The sequence below is a fragment of the Centroberyx affinis genome, unplaced genomic scaffold (genome assembly GCF_046629955.1).
Source record: "Centroberyx affinis isolate AG114_WGS23_722 - 3 ecotype Tasmania unplaced genomic scaffold, CSIRO-AGI_Caff_v1 ptg003704l_1, whole genome shotgun sequence".
NCBI lineage: Eukaryota > Metazoa > Chordata > Actinopteri > Beryciformes > Berycidae > Centroberyx > Centroberyx affinis.
The window spans coordinates 207,386-229,216 of record NW_027281595.1 but is presented as its reverse complement, the minus strand read 5'-3'; the positions used below and the strand labels follow the sequence as shown (position 1 = coordinate 229,216).

At 40.1% G+C, this 21,831-nt stretch overlaps 4 protein-coding genes across 5 annotated transcripts; 2 read left to right on the top strand and 2 right to left on the bottom strand.

The window, feature by feature from the left end:
- Window positions 1–452: 452 nt before the first annotated feature.
- LOC139662064 (RILP-like protein 1) lies at window positions 453–9,132 on the top strand. 2 transcript variants are annotated; one of them, XM_071540656.1, is made up of 9 exons: window positions 453–895; window positions 2,057–2,207; window positions 3,838–3,956; window positions 4,077–4,355; window positions 5,276–5,464; window positions 6,125–6,285; window positions 6,371–6,469; window positions 7,649–7,736; window positions 8,599–9,132. In XM_071540656.1, the coding sequence occupies exons 1-9, from the start codon at window positions 608–610 to the stop codon at window positions 8,602–8,604; spliced, it is 1,380 nt and encodes a 459-aa protein (XP_071396757.1). In that variant the 5' UTR covers window positions 453–607; the 3' UTR covers window positions 8,605–9,132. The 2 variants fall into 2 exon arrangements, with proteins under 2 accessions (XP_071396757.1, XP_071396756.1); XM_071540655.1 differs by having other exon boundaries at window positions 6,122–6,285.
- Window positions 9,133–9,843: 711 nt separating this feature from the next.
- Window positions 9,844–12,627, top strand: rilpl2 (Rab interacting lysosomal protein-like 2). The gene is made up of 4 exons (XM_071540650.1): window positions 9,844–10,284; window positions 10,991–11,142; window positions 11,848–11,970; window positions 12,495–12,627. Exons 1-4 carry the CDS (start codon window positions 9,991–9,993, stop codon window positions 12,514–12,516), a joined length of 591 nt encoding a protein of 196 aa, XP_071396751.1. The 5' UTR covers window positions 9,844–9,990; the 3' UTR covers window positions 12,517–12,627.
- Window positions 12,628–14,453: 1,826 nt separating this feature from the next.
- Window positions 14,454–18,528, bottom strand: kmt5ab (lysine methyltransferase 5Ab). The gene is made up of 8 exons (XM_071540649.1): window positions 18,402–18,528; window positions 18,090–18,193; window positions 17,553–17,700; window positions 17,041–17,254; window positions 16,832–16,919; window positions 16,505–16,564; window positions 15,248–15,438; window positions 14,454–14,675 (listed from the first exon to the last, which is right to left on the bottom strand). The coding sequence occupies exons 1-8, from the start codon at window positions 18,409–18,411 to the stop codon at window positions 14,465–14,467; spliced, it is 1,026 nt and encodes a 341-aa protein (XP_071396750.1). The 5' UTR covers window positions 18,412–18,528; the 3' UTR covers window positions 14,454–14,464.
- Window positions 18,529–19,783: 1,255 nt separating this feature from the next.
- Window positions 19,784–21,350, bottom strand: mtrfr (mitochondrial translation release factor in rescue). Its single transcript, XM_071540660.1, has 2 exons — window positions 20,901–21,350; window positions 19,784–20,321 (listed from the first exon to the last, which is right to left on the bottom strand). Exons 1-2 carry the CDS (start codon window positions 21,177–21,179, stop codon window positions 20,094–20,096), a joined length of 507 nt encoding a protein of 168 aa, XP_071396761.1. The 5' UTR covers window positions 21,180–21,350; the 3' UTR covers window positions 19,784–20,093.
- Window positions 21,351–21,831: the final 481 nt, after the last annotated feature.

Genomic DNA, 21,831 nt, shown 5'->3' with positions numbered 1-21,831 from the left:
GCTTTGTTATCTCGAGATCACGAGATAATTAACTCGTGATCTCGCCATAACGGCATTAAAAAAAATAATTGCAAGCACGGCCGTTCTCGGCTTCCGTAATTATCACTTTTTGTTAACTTTCGTTTGCCACACATTTTGTTTACATTAAAAAATCAATTACATGTTTGATGTGCATTTTCTCCCATTTTTTCTGCCACTGTAGCACAAAGTATCTCTGTGCCGTTTGATATCTATGAATTAAACAAAAGCCGCTACAAAAAAACATTTTGTAACAGAATCAATTTTGTTATTTCCGACCAAAAGCACTAGAATACGCCACCGGTCGTATTTACGATTTACGAAATCGGAAGTACGAGCTTCCGAGGAGACCTTGAAGGTAGCATCCGTAACAGTACACAAGCGCCGGACTTGTCAAAGTTTAGATAATCAACAAACAGAAACGATAAGTTTTACGAAGTTTACGCACGCTTGAGCTGGCTTGTCGAAACCAATGGTTGAAACTACTATTTTTAAGACAAATGGCAGCGTAGTGAAAGCGTCAGAGAGGGAAGGAGGGAAGACTATGTTGAATGTAGAGGTGTAAAGTCTGGCGTTGCAGAAAACAGACATGGAAACCAGCGTGTCGGCCCTGGAGAAACCCGCCGCGGAGCTGACGGTGATGGATGTGTATGATATCGCCGCGGTGCTCGGCCAGGAGTTTGAGCGGATTATCGATCAGTTCGGGTGCGAGGCGCTGCTGCGGCTGATGCCCAAAGTGGTGCGGGTCCTGGAGCTGCTGGAGGGGCTGGTCAGCCGCGGAGCCGCCGGACAGGAGGCCGAGGAGCTGCGGGGGGAGCTGGACAGGCTGCGGCGGGAGAGGAGCGACCGGTCCGAGCAGGAGAGGAAACACCAGAAGGTCCGAGACCAGAGGGTCCAAGTTGACCTCTGACCCGACCCCGCTTTCCCTCCCGTATAAAAGTTGGGGGAAAAATGCAATCTGAGTATGCTTGATAAAAAATGAGATTGGCTCCCTGTTTTAAAACAGCAACACACATTACCTTGACAGCAGCATGTTTTGTAAGGACGTATAGGCTACAATAACGAGCTAATTTTAATACAGAGTAACTTTGCAACATAACTAGTTGCTTTTTATGGTAAGTAACGAAGTAAAGTAACTTTCCCCAACACTGACGCACAAACTTATAAGTTGTCATGTAGTAGCCTAAGTAGCCTACATTTAAGACACTTAAATTATTACTAGAGAACATGTTAGTAAACTATAGACTACTTCACATTTGATATAATATAGTAATTACTGTTGAACAATGTAATAAACTATGGTGTACTTCACATTACTATATCTTACTGTCCTACAAAACCAAAGAGCGAAACCGTGAGTAGTGAAACTGAGAAAAAAATACTTTTTTCTTTGTATTCTTGTCCCCAGTAAAATTTGAAAAACGAAAACAAATGTTGTATAGAAGTGGACTGTATAACATTTAATATAATGTATGTGCATTAATTTTGTTGATATGAAAACCTTAGTCATGCCCTTTGACCTGTAAAACAGACAAAAAGTAGTTAGGCTACTGCTGTTTATTAGCAATTCCTAAAGCCTTTATGGACTATTCCCAGTGCCATAGAGTAACTGTAGTGGATTACATGATCACAGTAAGTTTATTACTAAAATGCTAACTGTCATCATTCAAAGTTACTGAGAAAAACACAGAAACATAGGCAGACAGGAAAAGGGATTGGACACAAACACTTAAAAAAAACGTGTGGTAACAGTAGCAGATGATGAAAACAACTGGCAACGTGGATTCGGTCTGACCTTGAAAATCAGCCATGATGCCAAATTGTGGCTATAATCAGCCTAAAAGCCTAAAAAAAATCCTTGAAACTTAACAACTTTTGTACTGCAGTCCAGAACCCCCCCCCCCCCCCCATCTTCACACAGTTCTATCCAACATGTCTTCCTTTTCAGCAAATATGAAGGCATCTGTGTCACGCAGTTTATTGTTGTGCCGGTGTTTGTGTCTGTGTTCCCTCATGCTGCTGCGTCTCCGCTGGTCAGGAGCTGGAGCTGGTGGAGGACGTGTGGAGAGGGGAGGCGCAGGACTTGCTCTCCCAGATCACTCAGCTTCAGGCGGAGAACAAGAGGCTGCTGACGAGCCTCGCCCTCAAAGACTCGCCCATCACAGAGGAAGACCTGCAGAAACAGGAGGGTGGGCGGCGCACAGCACAGCCCACATACAACAGACAATCACATAAGCACTAGTTGTGGATCTAATTGAATATTTTCAGTCCAAAACAAGATATGCATCATTTGGAGAAAGTGATACCTAGACATCCAAAATGATTACTGGCACGAAAAACCCCTAATTCTCTGGTTTTAGTATTTTGAGAGAAGCATGAATGCAAAAATACCATTTGGGCTGTCCTGATATGTAAGAATGTTGTGAATTCTTAAATTGGCAGGTTAAAATACTACATTTTAAAAGATGGGATCATCACTACATTTGGAGTAACACATCATTTTCTAAATAATATTTCCTCAAAATGGATAAATGGTGTTGTGGAATCAAACAGTAAGATCAACAAGAAGGTTTGGCAGTCTTTCATGCTTCAAAATCTTGGCAGTCTTTCATAAGTACTTCAAAATCCCACTTGATTGATTGATTGAATTTATTTGATTATTCTTAAAAACAAGCATGGATTGGACAAGCAGGATTCAGCCATAAAATAAATTCACGTACAGTTTAAAAACATGATCCAGGATAACACAATAAAGCTGCAGAGCTTGTTTCCATTGTGGTTCTCAATTTTCCACTTTCTACTGAATCACATGTAACCACTTAACTGTAACTGTTACTATGTAGGGCAGGGACATAAATAGTTCTTACACTCTTATGAGTCACGGTGCTACAAATCAATGGTTAGTACATGTGGTAAACTATAATGACACTGTACATATTCTTAAACTGCATGGTGAATATGATAGTGAGGATTAAATTGTCAGAGCTGCTGTAGCTACAACACATATGATACAGACTGCTGAGTTTTGAAGTCTTGCCACCATGCCTGCTGTGTCAGATCTTGCCAGTGCCCTCGATACTAAATTAGTGCTGACTGTGTTATATTCTGCAGTATCACAGTAGCAGCAAAGCGCTGGCCTGTTAAGACTTGCAGTCTGAATCAGTTGCACCTATTTTCAGTAGAAAGACATTATCCAGGGCTGCAGGGTCACCACGAAATGCTATGTGTGCTAAAATATTACCTCATATTGTGTAAACTTCTGTGTCTCTACATTTGTTTTGTCTTAGTTCAGAGTTCTGATTTGTGGTCTTTTGTCAACTGTGCATGCTGCAGTTCAGTGTGTTTCCCCTCTGTTCTCACGTGGGGAAATGTATATGGTGCACGCTTACATGTTGACGTAAAAGAAAGGAGGGGGGTGTGAAGAGGGGGCAGCCGAGAGCTTGTAAACTATTTTTGAAGCAGACCAAAATATACATAACCCTTGTGTGAGACTCTCATGGTGGCTACAGCTATACTTGCGCTCAGGGACAAAACACACACACAGACACAACTTAGAAACCTGAAGCCAAATGAGTGGGCACTAGTGGGTCATTACTCTCTGCTCTCTGACACACATTATTCATCTAAAATGCAGTCATGGTGTAACAGACGCTTTAATACCTGGCAGAAGTCCTGCTGACCTTCGGTATCACACTGCAAGTCTCTAAAACAGGCCGCATTTTAATCTTAAATGGCATGGTGGTGCGATGTCTTTTGTGAGATTGCGTTGATGTTGCATCTGTCAACATTTTGTGTATGTCTTCCTTGTGACACCTACAGGAATGTCAGAGAAGGAAAGACAGGTGATGAAGAAGCTGAAGGACATGGTGGATAAGCAGAGGGATGAAATCCGGGCGAAAGACCATGAGCTAACACTGAGAAACGAGGATGTTGAGGCGGTGAGGATTTAGGCGCACAAACTGGCCTCTGACAAAAAATGAATCCAAAAAAATCTAAGTTTCCTTAACCAGAATTAGTTGAGAGACAAATAAAAAAAACACAAATTCCCTCACCTGTAGCTCCAGATGCAGCAGCACAGACTGATGAAGATCAACCAGGACCTTCGCCACAGGATAGGCATGATGGAGGCCCAGGGCAAGGCGCTGATCCAGCAGAGGGTGGAGCTGGAGGCGGCGGCCCAGGCTCGGCTGCAGGAGCTGGGCGCTCTGCAGCGGGAGGCGGCCAGGCTGAGAGAGGAGCGCCGCGAGTGGGAACTGGAGAGAGAGGCTGCTGAGAGAGAGCAGTCCGCCTCTCTCACCAAGTCTGGGATGTCGCCGCCTGCATCAGCACAGACGGCAGTAAGCACAAAAAATATATATATATCTTCAACAGCCTATAAACCGAGAATACAAGACACTCTGATGTTGTATAGAGCAAGGTTTGGGTTAAAGAGGGTTAAAGGATAATTCCAGTTATGTTTAACCTGGGCCTTATTTTCCTAGTTTTTGCCATCATGACGATTGAGGATTCAGGTCATATCAGATGAAGTAGAAGAATGGGATTTCATTGATTCGGCTTGAAAGTGTTCTTTACGTGTTTTACTCATCTGAACGCCCACATCTAACTTAATTTGTATTCATGAATTTAAAATCAACCATAAACAAACTACAGAAGAGATTTCTCGCTTTTCATAAATACGGTTCATTGTATCAGTGTTAATATAACTGATAATTTTGATTTTTAATTCCTTGGACTGCCTGGATTCACTGCTATGTTTAGTGCTTGTGTTGACACACTTTGACACACATTCCCTCATATCCTACTTGTAAATACCAGTAGCAGGTTGACGTGAACGGCTTTTCCTAGTGGGCAGTTCGTATTTACTGAACATCCAATATGACATGAATGCAGCATCAGAGTACTGGAATGGTCTACTTGCCAACTAGCTCACACTATTGAAATATCATATCTAACACCACAATATACGCAAGTTTCAGGCAATGGATAATCGGAAAATCAGATGTAGGCAGGTACTGTTGGAGTGAGAGTGTTATTGTGTTGAAGGGACGTGTTTTAATCACTTTTTGTTAGAGATTGCATTGGCCCATGTGTGTGTATTGAAGAGCGACACTCATCATGATGGCAAAAACTAGGAAAAAAAGGCCCAGGTTAAAAATAACTGGAGTTATCCTTTAAGTATGTATATATTCTGAGTATATGTGCCTACAAAGGCTGCTTTTCTAGTGCGTTAAGTGGCTGTCATGTGTCTCAAATCCAGTCCTTGGTAGCAGTAACAGCTGACTCCTGCAAGCAAAATTCAGTTTGGGTGGAATGTGGAGGGGACGCCGGCTTCCTGGCTGACTGCTTCGAGTCACACAGCAGTCCTTCACTCCTCCCAAGTTCAACAGACGGGGAATTGAACGAGGAAGATGGTGACGAAGACGAGGACGTGGCAGCGTTGTTACTGGTAACACCTGCTCAAAGTTTCCTCTACACACAAGCTTGCTGTGTCATAGCTGAAGCCCAGTATCAGACTATTTACATAAAACACAACACTCATTATCGCTTTGCCATACCGGCGTTTCCTGGTCTGGGTTCCCCCGACAAGTTTTTCAAGTGTCAAGTCTCACATGATGTGACATGCTTTCAGTTGACATTGGAAGATTTAAGTTTTTGGAGAAGTGCATGAGCCTTTTTCACAGTAACATCTGATTTATTAAGCCTTTTTTGGGGTTGTTTCAGTAAATATCCTGTGTGAATACTGGAATGCATTCAGTTTACTTTCACCAACAAAATTGTGGAGCTTTTAAAAGAGAGGATAGAGAGTGTTTCTGTTGGGTTTCTGTCTGTGGAGGCATTTTCTGAAGGTGCTCTGTCTTTGGTCTGTTGTTTTTGCTAAATGAAAAAAACAGTTCCAAGGCACTCTTCACACAAAATGATTGATTAAAAACAACTCCAGTTCATTTTGCCCATGCTGTGGCCTTCAACAGGGAGCAGCACACCAAACTTCATTCAGTTTAGATTTACGGAGCTTTTTAATCATTGTTAGTGCCGTTAAGTCTATGCTGTGCAGGGAGAAAAAACAAGAAATAGCAAGAACGCTGACTGTGCGTTTTGACTCCAGCAGGCGTTAGGTGATGAGGAACCAGAGGAGGAGACGGGCAGCCTGGAGCAGGAGTCAGACAAACCTCGATTCACCCTGCAGGAGCTGCGGGACGTCCTGCAGGAGAAGAACGAACTCAAGGCCCAAGTGTTCATGCTACAGGAGGAGTTAGCGTATTACAAAAGGTCTTTTTGCATGGATTTTGTGTGTCTAATCCATCCATATGACACTGATCTAAAAGTTAATGATTACCTGTTCCATATCCCTCAGTGAGGATTTGGAGGATGAAGTTTTCTCCGTTGCTTGCATCCCGTCCCCCCCGCCGTACGCCGCTCCCGCTGAGCAACCCGAGTCGGGAATCAGACGCTTGTGAGTAACGAGCCTGACGGGACCGAAAAGGTTTACCCTCAGTCTACCTCATACACCAGTGTTCACCCTCACACCCTTCAGCTTACCGGCCCAGCTGCCGTACCTGTCAACACTCCCGCTTTTCTTTCTCCCTTGATGTCATTTCTCCCATTAATCGCCCATTTTCCCCAAAAAGTTCTCATTTATAGTTCTTAATTTGAATCTGTGCACCAGTCAGTTGTACTGGTGACTAATGCAGCACAGGCTTCTTGATTGTGTGTGAGTGTGTGTGTGTGTGTGTGTGTATGTTGGCATGGGGTCCCATTGTGCTGGAAAAGAATCAGCTTTAGCAGGCATTCAAAGGGAAAAGTCAAGAGTCAGGCTGATCACCACTTCACCACTGCTTTTTTTTTTCATTTCTTTTAGGCCTATTTTTTATGTTCCAATTTTTGCTTATACAAGTTATGTGATCTGAAATAAATGCAATACTATTTTTTAAATAATAATAATAATTATTATAATTGTGTAGCCTATTTTCTTCACGCCATGTGTTCGAAAGTTTCCAAGTTGCTATCAAACATTGATATTTCTGCCTCGGTTTCTGTCTCCCTCGTCTCTCTCTTCATGATTTATTAATTTTACACATTATTTATTTTTGGACCTGCATCCAAAAAATGTATATCTAGCTAAATTGTGCGGTAAGTAAAAAATCAATACCGCGGCAGCTCTAGTGTACAATTAAGTTATTGCATTTTCTTTAGTCTCTATTCACACATTCCCCAGTGATCCAACAAGCTTTTACAGATAAATGTACTTTACAGAGCATAGAGTTATTAGGACTAAAACAAGTAGCATTTGTTTTCAAACTGCTTGATGTGAAGCGTTTGATGGTGCCAGTAAACTGTGACAGAAATGTGACATGCCTAATTAAAACAAAAATGCTTTGGAAAGACAATAAACTCTTTCTGTCAGTAATGAGCGTCTCTCTGGTTCACTGAGGCTCAGAAAACAAAACACATTTTCACATTTCAGTTTCACATCAGTGCTTCTGATATCTTGTGTCTTTGTGTCGGTCATATTAATTCTCTAACTCTCCCTCTTGATGCCTCTCCTGTCTCCATCTTATTCTCTCTGTGTTTTTCTCTCCATACCCTCCACCTCCCCGCCCTTTTCCATCTTCATCTGTGCTCGTCTGGACAGGATCTTCACCGCCATAATGCCGATGGTGGCGGCTGGTTTGATTCCAGACGATCCCACGCTGCTGCCAATCAGAAGACTTATTTCCTTTGTATGAGCTTGAATTCATATTACTCTTATATTCTTCTTATATCATTGATCTTGTTTGTCGCCACACGATGCCAACACCTATGTGTTCATATATCATTTAACAGCACCTGCTAAAAGGGTTAGATACATAGATTAGTAACCAACTGCTACAGTATAATGCCACCCAGTGTGAAATCTTTAATCACCTGTAGCCCTTTTTCCTCACACTTAGGTTTACAGGTTTCTGCATGTATTTTGGTTTAGAACTAATGTGCACTGCACTCTTGTTTCACCATTACAATGTTACCTATGTGTTACTAGAAGCTACTAAGTCAACTTTGCTCGAGTCCCAAATCAATCTCAAGTCTTGAGGCACAAGTCCAAGTCAAGTCCATGTCAATAATGTCAAGTCTCAAGTCTAAATGGAGAACACTAAGTCAAGTCAGAGCAAATCAAGAGTCCAGTATCAGTTTAATATCTTAAAGAAAACTAAATATCTAGGAGTTTTCAATGCAATATTGTTTTAATAGGATAAAAACTTGGTAAGTGCATCATGAGTTTGATTTTTATAATCAGTTTCAACTTCAATAGATTCAGTCATTCCGTACAAATTCATAAAACAGAATTAATATTCAATTGTCAAAGTCAAGTCCCAAGTCACCAGAACCCAAGTCAAGTCAAGTCTCGGGTATTCTCTTCATTCATCCAGTCAAGTCTCAAGCAATTAATATCATGACTCGAGTCTGACTTGAGTCCCCACCTCTAACTAATAGTAATCTCATTTTTGTTGTTGATTTGGAGTTTGTTGTTTGTGACACTGGAATTGAATTGTTTTTTTTAATTATTTCTCCAATTTTATTTCTCCCTCTCTCTCCCCCCTTTAGGTATAGCATGTTCCCCAGGAGTGTTGAAGGTGTGTGGGAGGCTGGAAACAATTTGCATACACCGCTTCTTTGGGAGGAAAAGCCACAGAAAATTCTACAACCAGTAACCAGAAGTTTATTTCACTGGTGCAGATTCTCATTCCCTTGCCAGCAGTCTCTGGATAAAGATGTGACAGGTCAGGAAGGGAAGTTGATGGGACGTCTTGGGTTATTCACCACCAGGTGATGGACAGGTGTGCCGGATGGGAAATTATTGGAACGCTGTTTGAATATGGTTTCAAGGTGAGGCAAGTCGGATGACCGTGTAAGACTCATTCTGCCACAAAGAGGCTGCGACTAATGAAATAATGTGCTTGGTGCCAACTTTTGGTCTAGGATGCTCGAACCGCATTGAAAAACTCAAATTCACCTTTGAAAAGAAATGGATGGCTACATGAATGTCTACTGTAAAAAAAAAAGTCATGTCTGTATTATGTGGCGTATGCGTCTGTAAAATATTCATTTTGAAAACATGTAATAAATTTTATTTTCATCTTTTGTCAGGTGGTCATTGTGTTGCTATCAAACATTGATATGACTCCCATAGATTTCACTCCAAATAGCATTTCTGCCTCTGTTTCTGTCTCCCTCGTCTCTCTCTTCATGATTTATTAATTTTACACGTTATTTATTTTTGGACCTGTGTCAAAAAACTTATATCAGGTTTGCATTCTTAAAACTAATTTCCATAAACATGGATTTTTTTTTAATTTTCATACTGATTAAATTTTTGTACAATATACATAGCTCATTGGCTGTGACTCTAATTTGATTATAAACACCTGTTAATTTATTACCATCACAAAAGCTTTTTTTTTTTTTTTCAATCACGAAAAACATTTTTTAATGGTTAGGCATTGATGTAGAATGCCTCAGAAAGCCATAGGCTATGCCTAGGTTAGCTCTCTTCAAAAGGAAATAATTGAAATATAAATAAAAACATCAAATCACATGCTTTCTCACCTGATCGTCCGCATGCTTTTTACCTGAGAGGAGGACGAAGTAGAGAGCTCTCACTCACTCTACTTCCGGGATGGGGAGTGTAGCACAAACGCCCGAACGTTGCAAACCGGAAGTTTGGCCACTTGAGTGAGTTCTCTTCTCGAACATATACGATCTTTGGCCTCACCTGTCGCTAGGATACTTTGCCCTCCTCTACTGTACAGCAAATCACGCCATTGGTGGACGCGTGATGGGGGAAGTGCGGCTCCTCTCGAAGTGAAACAGTTGGTCATCTTTCCCACTAGGAAAAGTAGAGTAAACATTTATCATAAGTTAGAAAGTTGCAGAAACAGCGGGTGGTGAAGAACAGAGAAGTAGTCCTGGTGTTTTTTGGGGAGCTGTCGGTCAGTCATGGAGCCTCGTGAAGACTCCTCGCCCGCTTTGGCTTTCGAGAAGGACGCGTTCCAGCTCACGGTGGAGGATGTGTATGACATTTCGTACGTGATCGGCAGAGATTTGCTGAAAATAAGCAGCACAGGTGAGGAGGTGTCGGATCTACAGTTCAGGATCGTCCGGGTCCTGGAAATGTTTGAGACTCTGGTCAATAAGTACAACTTGTCAGTGGAGGAGCTGAAAATGGAGCGGGACAACTTGAAGAGCGAACTGGACAGGATCCTGAAGGAGAACTCCACAGGCCAGGGCACGGTTAGTTTCTCCTTAGTTAGTTTTTTCTTAAGTACATTTTTGCTTAAACATTGTACTTAACTACATTTTAACAGAGTAGCCTTATAGGCTACACATTTTGTGGCTCTCTATAAGCATCAATAACTGGACTGTCGTAAACTGGCCAAAGCCATTCACAGTGAACTGTCAGTCAGCAAAGAAGAGAACAGTAATCTGACTTTAAGTTGTTTGTGCACTTTATTTTGTAATTTCTAATTTTTCCAATTAAAAGAATCTAGTTTGAACTCTGTACTCTCTTCCTTTTGGAGTTGCATAGAGAAGATCACATGTAACAAAGTTCTCTTTTCTAAAAAGTAATTCAGTAACTTTTACTCTGCGTGGCCTACATTTTAAATGAGCTACATTTTACTTCTACTTAAGTAAAATATCAGCAAAGTAAAGTACTTTTACTTGAGTAGGACATATACCCATTACCCTCCTGTTTTTTTGTATTCATTTTATTTTCAAATACATACAACAAAAACAAGATATTACAACACAATGGCTACTTTTTACTTTTACTTAAGTAGATTATTACACTGGTAATTTTACTTCTACTTAAGTAAAATTTAATGTAATAGTACTGCTACTTGAGTAGGACATTCTAGTACTCTCTCCACCCCTGCTTCAAAGCATGCGTTGGTCACATGTTTTTGAGATGTTTTATTTTTTTCTTTTCACGTTAAAGCAAACAGCAGGACCAAACCAGCTGGTGATTGACCTGAAAGACCCCAACAGACCACGCTTCACCATGCAGGAGCTGAAGGAAGTCCTGCAGGAGAGGAACCAGCTGAAGGCTCAGCTGATGGTCGCTCAGGAGGAGCTGCAGCTGTACAAGAGGTGACACACTGAGCAGAAACCCACTCTGAGATGGGATTTACACATGGATTTAAAGTCCAAAATGTAATTTCCATCATTTGACCCCTTTACTCTCATAATCACAAACAATGGTTTATGCACATAAATAAATCAACTTAGAAATGGGAGCCAAGACTATTGATGCTACAGTATCTTGAGACAAAACCTGGAGGTGTTGCGTTGTAAGTGGCATGCAGCACTAGTGGAAGCACTGACAGCATGCAGTGTGATTTTACAGAGATGTAGCATATTGCAGTTAAATTAAAGTTGTTTGGACGTGACAGCTCAAACAAACACTCCATAAATAAACAAATTTAGCCTCAGTTTCATTGTCAGTTCCATTGTCTTGGCTGAATTGCTGACTCTAGTTTTGGTATGAGGAGATCGATTCATTCTCACAAATACTGGTTCACCTGTCTCGATATTCATAGTAGTCTATAACATCACCACATGACGGTCTTGGTAGGAAAACAATAGGTGATTGTAATAAATTAACAGGTGATTATAATCAAATGGCAGCCACAGGCAGCCAGTGAGCTGTGCATATTGTAACGCATCAAATTGGTAGGAAATGCATGTGACATCATGGGAATATACTGAATAGTGTGGATTTTGTTTTAGGATTGACATAAGAGACCTACACAGGAAATATCATCACTGACCATAAGGCTGTGCTGTGATTTGCAGTGGGATTCTGCCACAGACCGAACCAGCCATGGTGGAAGTGGACCTGGACCCGCCTCCCTCCGCAGACCAGGTTCCTGCCACAACAGAAGAGGCGAAAGAGGAGAAAACAACCATCAGCAAACTGTGAGTAATGCGCTTAATTGCTTTATTGAATATGGCTTGAGTGTGAACAGAGGTAAACAAAAAAACAAGGAATCTGAAGAAAACAGTAGCAGGCAGGTTCCTCTCCCAGCCGTCTCATAATGATTTACTTGTGACCAGCTGTACCTATCCATTCATTCATTCAATGTTTCTGTAAATAGGGACAGATACTTATGGAACCAAAAAAATAGTCTCATGTTGTATATTATAACATTTATAGTATAATCTAATTTGCAATGTCTGTCCCTAGATGGGCTTTTGTTAAAAACAGATATAAAATACACACACAAAAAAGCCATTGTCAGCGTGAGAAAGATGGTACCTCTTCTATGCAGAGAACTCATGCTGATGCTGAGGATGTTTGTGTGAGTGGGCGAATGAACGAACGAGGGAACTTCGACACTGGCTGCCACGACTCAGTGTTAACTTGACAGTCTGCTGATGGCTTACTGATGGAACAAATGGAAGCATTCCTCGAACTAATTCTGCACTTTTCTGTTTTTCAGGTTTTCATTCAGGCGAAAATGAGAAGAAACTGCGACAAGAACTGGACAATTTATCAACACAGAAGCCACACAGGATTTGTATGCACAATTTTCTCAGTAATTAACCACTTTTATATTTAACTTTTTTTTTTTTTTTTTTACAATGTGTGACATTTGACAATTTAATAAGCATATTTTGTAATTTTAACCTAAAAGGGTCTATGGTGTTACTATAGTAGATATATAAATTATGAGAAAAGTGTGATTAAGATGTCAAGTGACACAAACTGGAAAGTATTATCTAACTAGTATTTAGATTATTGTGTTAAAGGAATAGATCATTTCAAAATGAAAATTAAGTCATTTGTGAGCTTGGAATTATACATTGTTGTTTTTTTAGTTTATAGATATTCACATGTAATATTTGAATGTTATTCGATGCTTGCTTATGTGGAGGTGTTTTCTTCACAAACTTTGTTTAAGGACCACAATCAAATCAAAATCTACCTTTCAGCCTCATTATGTCAGAGGCAAGGCAGTATATGGTGAGAGGGTAGTAATAATGCTGTGCATAACTTGATACTAGTTTTAGGTACGTGACGGTTTTAACCGTAATTACTGTTATTGTTTCATAACGGGTTATTTCACTTTATTGACAAATCCCACCAGAAACCAAAATGTGTAGATTATATATTGATTTAGTGTTTTTGCCACAGGTTGATGGCAGCAGAAACTCAGAAAACAGCAGAGAGGAGTCAGACAGTTGAACAGAAGAGAAAAGCAGAGAGAATGAGACAGATAAGAAAACAGATCCAGTAGCACAGTAAGTGGACAAGTGATAAGAACACAAAAAACTGATAGAAAATACCATGCCAAAATTTATTTAACTTGCAATCTAGTCTTAATGCGTCTCAAAACTGGCTTGATAATTAAATAGAACCATCAAATCATATTCATAGTTTCCCATTGAGCCTGAGGTTACCTCGTTGTAAACAGTCACATAGAACCTTATAGAGCCAAACCCAGATTGACCGTACAGTCCTTTAGGGTTATATCGCTATTTGGTTAAAGATATATTTCACTACATAACACTTTTGCCAGCTGGAATGTCAAAACTCTGATGCTGCATATCTCCAAACTGTTCTTGACCCAAACAGAACCGTATGATTCCAAGCTCACCATTTGTAGTTCAGCATGAAGGTACATTAACTTTAACTCAATTTTATAATTTTCCTTGTTCAAAATACATTCTTATGCAATTCTGTTATCAGGAGTTGGAAAGACACGATTTGCACTGTTTCACAGTAAAATATTTTAATATCTACTTTGGTGAATTACTTGTCAGAAGAACATCAACCTGTTGGCTCACCTCCTAGTCGTGAATATTTAATAATACCAAGATGACCCGTACCATGCTGACCTAGTTTTCACCCCCACCTGTTCTCCACTGACACATCTTGATTTTCACAATACTGTAGCCAGTTTGGACTGTGGGATGGATCCAAGTATGACATCACTGGAGGAGGATGCCATCTTAATGCACCTGTCCAGTTTTCATACTTAACCATGCTGCAGCTAGAATGAAAGATTAAACTGCGATTTATTCCTCAATTTACAGCGCAGGTTATCATTTACAATAGTGAAGTTGAGATGTCAGAATCGTCAACCAACTCATTACAAAAGAAAACCAAGGGCGTAGGAGCAGGACATACTCCTTAGCCAGGAGAAATAACCTCAAAAGCATCAACCTGCTACATTTGGCAAAGAAAAAAAAATAAGAATAAAATAAAATAAAAGATAAAAGCATGATAAAAACAATAATTGCAAAATACAATTTTTTCAAGTAGCTCTAGCCTCAATATTTAAAAAACAGCAACTGTTATACTTAATAAAAGAGAGCATTTTGAGGAATGCTCTTCCATATCGTCCTCTACATACAGTGTATAAAGCACCACATCATATGAAACATGAACACTTTTGGTAGAAGTATTTCAGTTTTTGAGCCAGGGGTGAGCAGAGATGGAGGCTTTACTCCGATCACCGTAGTCATACAGCAGCTCTTCCTCTGCTTCAATGTCCCTGGAGGCCACCAGGATGAGGTGCGGCCTCCCGTCGATGTCATGGAGCTTCGTCTGGCAGTTACCAATTTTACTGTGGTTGATCAGTCGTCCGAGACGGGTTGTTTCCTTTGTAGCATCCACACTGCAACATGTAAACAAACAAATAAAGCTTGGGCTGCTACAGACAGGCCATCTACAATATAATGTAACATAAGTAAACAGTATTCAAAACAGATGTCTTACAGTCTAAAATCTAAAGCAAATTATTGCACTTAGAATATCAGTGTTTCTTGTCCGACAGTCTGTTGCAATCTTGAGACATTTGTTTATTTTTCACTCAATTGCTATTCTAAGCGTCCAAGACAGTCCGATCACCATTTGTGACCCATGAAAAATTATCCCCAAAGCCAGAAATCATAGAAGGAATGGAAAACCTGGAGCGGCTCCATAGACTGTGAACGGGAGACTTAATTTATTGACAAAGAATATTTTTATACCCAATCAAATTTTATAGTACAGTTGTGAATCACAGAAGTGCTTATTCAGCTTAACATGATATCAGAACAGTTGAAACTTTAGTTCACTGGTTTCTGGCTTTTCAAGAAATATGTTCCAAGTACACTGTTCAATTGCAGGAATGACTGAAATAATAATGATCAAAGAAGTATGAAACTGAGCCTGATCCCATTTCAAAGTAGTGACATTTGGACTTACCAGTATGTTTTACAGCGATACTGGAAGTAGTACATGTAACAGCCTGTTTGGGGATCCTGGGCATAGTGGGCCTCTTTCTTTTTTGCCTCAGATAGTTCCAGAAGGTCTCCATGATACTCCACCACAAACTCTCCCTTTTTGAAGCCCCTGACCGCAAACACTCCTCTTCCTTTTCCCTCTATGTGTTTGACCTGTCAAGATTCAAAAGCAACAAAGTGTAAAGTTTAAGTGAGTTAGCTAGGGTGCAGGATGGCGTGACCACTACTTTCAAATAATTGATTCATTGTGAGAGGTGCATTACATTTCTAACATGCTTCTAAATATGGCTTCTTTACACAATTACTGGACACAAGTGAGTGACCAATTAAACCAGTTAGACCAGTTAAAAAAAAACCATCTAGTACATTAAGCACAAACATTAACACATAAACCAATTGGTCTAGCGTGTTGGAATTATCATCGTTTTCATATCCAATATATAAATTTCACTTCTAATTTTTGTTGGATTAGGGTTGAAATTTTTGTGAAACATGTTTAAACTCATGCCTTTATCAATCATACCTTTACCGTCGGAACATATCATTACTCTTTAGCGTAACATTTACCTTTAAAAACGAACTTTAAAACAAACTAAAGCAGATAGAGCAACATTTCATACATATGAAAAATCCTGCAATATGGGGTTGATTTATAATTTTCAACCTGAGGAAACTTTAGCTTTGTAACTCAAAGTAGACACCACTATGTCTGCTCTGAACTGCCAATCTGATTGGTCAGAAAAAAAACAGTAATTTTCTAAAGCCAGATTCCATTGCCTGTGCATATTTTATGCCCTATAGAGAACATAAGAAATCATACACATTCATACACAGTACTGGATTACTGTAGAGGATGGTTGTGAAGGATAATTGTACAATACGCTACAAAATATCTTTACCAACAAAACACAGAATTCTCTGCCAGTAAACACCAAAGGTCAGTTTTACCGATACTGGAAAAATGTTTTATTACATACAGAAACGTATTTAACACAATCAAGGATGCTACAGCAATTTCCCCTTCACAATTATGCCTGCAAACTACGGCAACTAGTTGACACCTCCAGGATTTAACCACTGCTACACGCTACTGTAGCCTGAAGACTTCTCTACTTTGTGCCAGTCAACAGTGGATAATGAGCGCCAACTGGACTAGCTTGCATATAGTATAAAGATAGATTGAAAGTGGCGATAACACTTCCAAACCATGAAATCTTACCTGCATTCCTTCTTCAATGCCATTCTTTATCAGGTCATCGAGGTGTCTGTGTTCATCATTCTGTTGAAAGTGAATATTGTGAGAAATTATGTCAGACCTAAACTTTCTGTCATGGCCTAGTTATATTATCCTGAAATCTTTCAAGATAAAAAAAAAAAGAGAGAGAATGTTTGCTTTCTCATGCAGCAAAAATAAATAAATAAATATCTGCAGGTTGGTTGCAGGTGCAAAAGGAGAAAATATTAACTGGGTGAAAATGCTTTCTCGTGCAAACCGTTAATATTAGAATCTGTCCTATCATAACAAGCAAGCATATTCCATACAAACCTTCAACTCTGCCTTAGTTTTTCTGGAACTCCGTCTGATGGGATAATAGTCTGTGACCTTTCTGTTTTGGGAAGCTTTATTCTCGGTCCTGAAAAAAAGGGGACCATATCACAGTGGAAACATGATTATGACAGGAACTGGCTGCCAAAAAAGACCTGTCATTTTGATAAAACTTTGATTAAAAACTGACATTGGTTTTGTGCACATACTTTTTCACTTTGCCTTTGCGACCAGCTCTACTCCGAGGTTTGGATGCTGAAACTTTGCCGTCTGCTGCAGACCCGGGGTTTGTGTGTGCGATAGAGTCTTTCTCCTCTGGTTGTTCGGTGGTTTGCTCTCTGGACCCAGGACCATGCTGAGCCGTGTCCGAACTCTGCTCTTCTTTGGACTCGCAAATCTCACTGTTTATTTCATTAGGTCTGTCTAAAAATGCGGAGGAAACGAAGCATTTAATTGACACAGCTGCAAGAGCTGCCTTAAACATGTGGGCTTAATGGAGAGAATGATGCTCCTTCAATAAACAGTTAAGTTGTGTCATAAGATAGTGGGTCAGTGAACACTGCTACCATTCACATACACAGGAAATCTTTCTGGGGTCACTGAAGTCAACTTGGATCTGCTGACCGTCCGGCCAATAATTCAAAAGGTAAACCGCAAAATAGTTGGGAGATTGCATGCAACATAACCAATGGCAAACTGTGAAGGTGAATGAGATATATACCTTTTTTCAACTTTGACATCTCAGCATGAGATTTATCAGATCCATTTCCTTCCTGGATTAGCACACTTGAATTGTCACTCAGAGGGGATCTAGGTTTGCCTGGACTCCATAGACTGTGAAAAGTCGTCTGTGCTTTACATAAGTAATCCTGCAACAAGAGTAGGATAATTCATTATTTACCTTGAGTCAGCATGCAAATATTAATTTTTTTAATGAATTTGAGAACTGATGCAACTCGTCCTTAATTATGAGGCTATGCTCAGGACCATTCAGCTACCGTGCCAGGTAAGTGGCTAATCAGCTGCCCCTCCCACCAGGAAGCTGACTGCAGCTGGAGAGGTTTAGGTTACTATGGAGGTTTAAACGTTGCTACGTTACTACAACAGGAAGCTTGGGGTGAAATGAAATGGGTAGCTAACATCCAACGGACGTTACCCTGCTGACGGGTTAAAATAGAAAACACTGTGGCAGGAGCTTTTTTTTGCGGCTAAATTGGAAAACATGAAGGCTGCAAGAACGTTAAACAAGACAACACACCCTGTTCATTGCTGGTTTGTTTTCTTTTGTCTCCTTCTTTGAGTTGCCTTTATGTTCAACAGTGTCCTCGGGGTTATTGCGGGTCGTCAGCACATTTTTCTTCCCTTTAACACAGAGATAAACAAATGTTAGCACGTTAATCTAATTAAATCAACATAATGCAAAACAGACTGTTACCGGCTTGCTTGATAGTAAACATTATCGTAAACAAAGTTGGTCATTAGCTAGCGTTAGCTGCTCCACTAACATTAACTTGAATTGACATGCAACTACGGTAACGAAAAAAAAAAAAAAATGTGCAAGCTTAGCTACCTTTTGCCATCTCAATTCCCCAAATACACGCCAAAGAGGACGAGGGGTCTGTTAAATGTTGCCCTCGGTGTTCACGGGCTCTTTACTGTGCAAGGTTAACTATTTCGACGACAAACATCAGACTACTACTCTGTGTGAGGCGGAGTGGTGAGTATGGAGGATTTTAAAAACCCTACTGCTTCTCTGATTGGTTGTTTCATCAAGCCAGGCGAGTGGGGACATGATAGCAGCTCTCTCATTGGCCGCTGCTCAAACTGTCACACTGCCTGTTAGCAGCAAGAAGGTTGCAGTCGCAAATATCATCATTACAAGGTCAGCGCACATGAACGTCCCAAGAAACTAGTAAAATAATGAGAAAATCATAATTTCCTGTATATGCGAGCTGCTGAGATGTGACGTTGTAATGTGGCGGAGAGAGTGGAAGCATCATCAACTTCAGCTGTGTTCCCCCACTGAGCATTTGCTGACATCTAGCGATAAATGGCTGCATGCAAATAGGAATTAGATTATTATTCAGATTTTATATAGAAAACAGACTACTGTTGAGATGGATATCTGTTTTAATTCTGTTTTTACTAATATTAAATGAACCAACAGGGAAATAATCTGTACTTTGATAGTAGCCTACATTCAGAATAAATGGCCAACTGACAGGAAGGCAGTCAAATAATAATAATAATAATAATAATAATGATAATACACTATCTGTAACGTAAGCAAATGATGCCATCAAAATGTAAAATTTAAAGATGCTCTATCGACAGATTGAGAGACTAATTTTGTGGGTTCACACAATTTATATAGGCCTATGCAAATTATGAATTCACCACAAAAGCTTTCTTAATATTATAATGAATTAATGTGTATAACAATATAACAGCTACTTTGATTTGAGTCAGATTTGAATGCTGTGTCTCACTCATTGTGTACAGCAACTGGGAAGTCTATAGTCAAGTTACAGAGGGGGTTGTTAGTGACATGTTCCTATGTGGTCAAAGGTGACCAAGAAGGTTAACATTGACTGTCAACTTTGCTACTAAAATCAGTTTTGAGTTTCATAGACTCTGTCTTTTTTTCTCTTGGCAAGTGGAGAAACCATTACAATCCCTTGGGTAGGCTACTATTAAAAAGGCGACTCCATTTCATGTGATATTGCCGACTTGCTTAGTTTGCTGCATATTTTTTAACTTGCCCAAGATGCTAGTTTTTGTGCATTCATTGTACTTGATTAATGAAGTGTTTCTGCCAAAGTGACTAAAGTATTTTCTATTTTAAAGTATTTTATAGAGAAAATGTATGGCCTTGCTGTTCTTTCTACAGAGGTTGTATAGCATAGCTGAAAGTCCCTTAATGGCCCCACGGGGACAGAAGGTTTGCCCAGAGGTAGAGCAGCTAAGCAATTACCAGAAGGTTGTTGGTTCAATCCCTGGCACTAACAGAAGGGTGTTGCCGGACCTTTTTCAAGACAGAAAATCTACTGCATGTTATTGTAAGTATATAGTTACACTTCTTTAATTCAACAGAATTTGTGTACATTACAGTGTGCTGAACAGCATCTGACAACGGGTTAAGTTGGCTCATAGACACAGTCTACAGAGGCAAACTAGGCTAACCTTCTTGTCATGATAACTGTTTACAACTTTGGATGTACTCTTGTCTTCATTTCATGTTCCAGCATTCCTTAAATAAATGTTAAACCGTGTCATTCCCTGGTTTTGAATCTGCCAGTGCTTCTTTAAAGAGTCTCTTTTTCTCCAGATTCTCATTTGCCTTCTTCCTCTTCTCTTGTTTCCTCTGCACCGACTCGTTCTTCCTTACAAGGATTTCACTGTGTTCTCCTTTATGCGCAATATCAAGTTTCTCTCTCATAATTTCCCGAGCTCGTTTTCGATTTGTATCCACAGATCTGGTTTGATGGCACTGGAAGGAAAATGGTGCAAGAAATCAAATTAATAGGGTCAATAAATTACACAGGCCATTCAGTCACTGTTAACTAGGGATGGGACAATATGCTTATCTCACGATACAATTCGATATGCGATATGGGGGTTCGCGATTCGACACAACCATAATACCATGTAATAAATAAAAGTTAAATGACATCAAAGTATCACTGTTCAGTATTATGTTTATTTCTGAGCCATAAATATTCCTGGCAATAACATTGGCTTGCTAGAACGTAAACAACAATTAAAAAATGGCATTAAAAAGTGCAAACAATATCATTTCAATGTAGAGCTTACAAGTGAAATTGTGATGGGTAAGCCGTCTCATTTGTGATTACTACAGTAGAATAAAATGTAGCCTAGCTAGCCTATAATATCGCGATTCATTGCCACATTTTGTATTGCAATACATTTAGTTTCATTTACATTTAATTTCGATATATCGTCCGATCCCTACTTATGTAACTGATAATGGGTAATGATGATTACAGACAAATGCGCACATACACACACACACACACACACACACAAAAAAGAAATTAAGACTATTAACCTTCACTACAATCCCAGTGGGGATGTGTTTCAGCACCACACAGTTGCTGGTTTTGTTGGTGGCCTGACCACCGGGGCCGGATCCCCTCACAAACTGCTCATCCAGGTCGTCCTCGTGCAGGACAGGGAGGTCTATCAGGTGCTTTTTACCCGCAGCCAAAACCCAGGCCAGTCCAACGGGAGGTGGTCTTAGCATGGGAGAGACACAGGCAGATCCTGCCCATGTAACCCTCCTCGACACACTGCAGAGACAGCTGATGAATGGTAAAACCGACGACATTTCCTCAGACAAACACCCCAAATCACCATGTAATGTTCTGATGCCGCGGCGGAGAAACACACAAAGTGACTGACAGCATTATATTCAAAACCAAGGAGGTTTTATTGCCGCCAAACAGCCAAAATCAAACTTCTCTTAACTCCACGGACAGCTGTTGTTGTTTCTCGTCTTCCTCTACGCTTCCTTCGCCAGTCACCCAATCAGCTGCCGTTATTTTTTCTTCGTGGCAATAATACGGCTGTCTTTGAAACTCTGTCGCCATCATGTGTAGGTTAGGGAGATAGTTCACAAAAGCGTATGGTAGGAAGAGTTTCCAATGCTTCTTGATAAAAAAAAAAAAGACCATTAGGAGAGGGGAGAGGTAACACGCAGCTAAGAAAAAAAATAAAATAAAAATTGTGAGTATTTTTGAGTGTGGTTTATTGAAATATACAAAAAATATTGTACCGCTCTAAAGACCCATAATGGTTACCATGTGTCTATTTGGAAATACACCTAGATATTATCCTTGAAAAAACATTGCCAGATTCTCATTTTTGCTGGCATTGATATGAACTTTGAACTTGCAAGTGGTCATTGGGTCCATTGAGTTTGTAGGCTGAAACAGCACAGCCACAGACAGCTGCCTACACTCCAAAATGTTTTTTCCTTA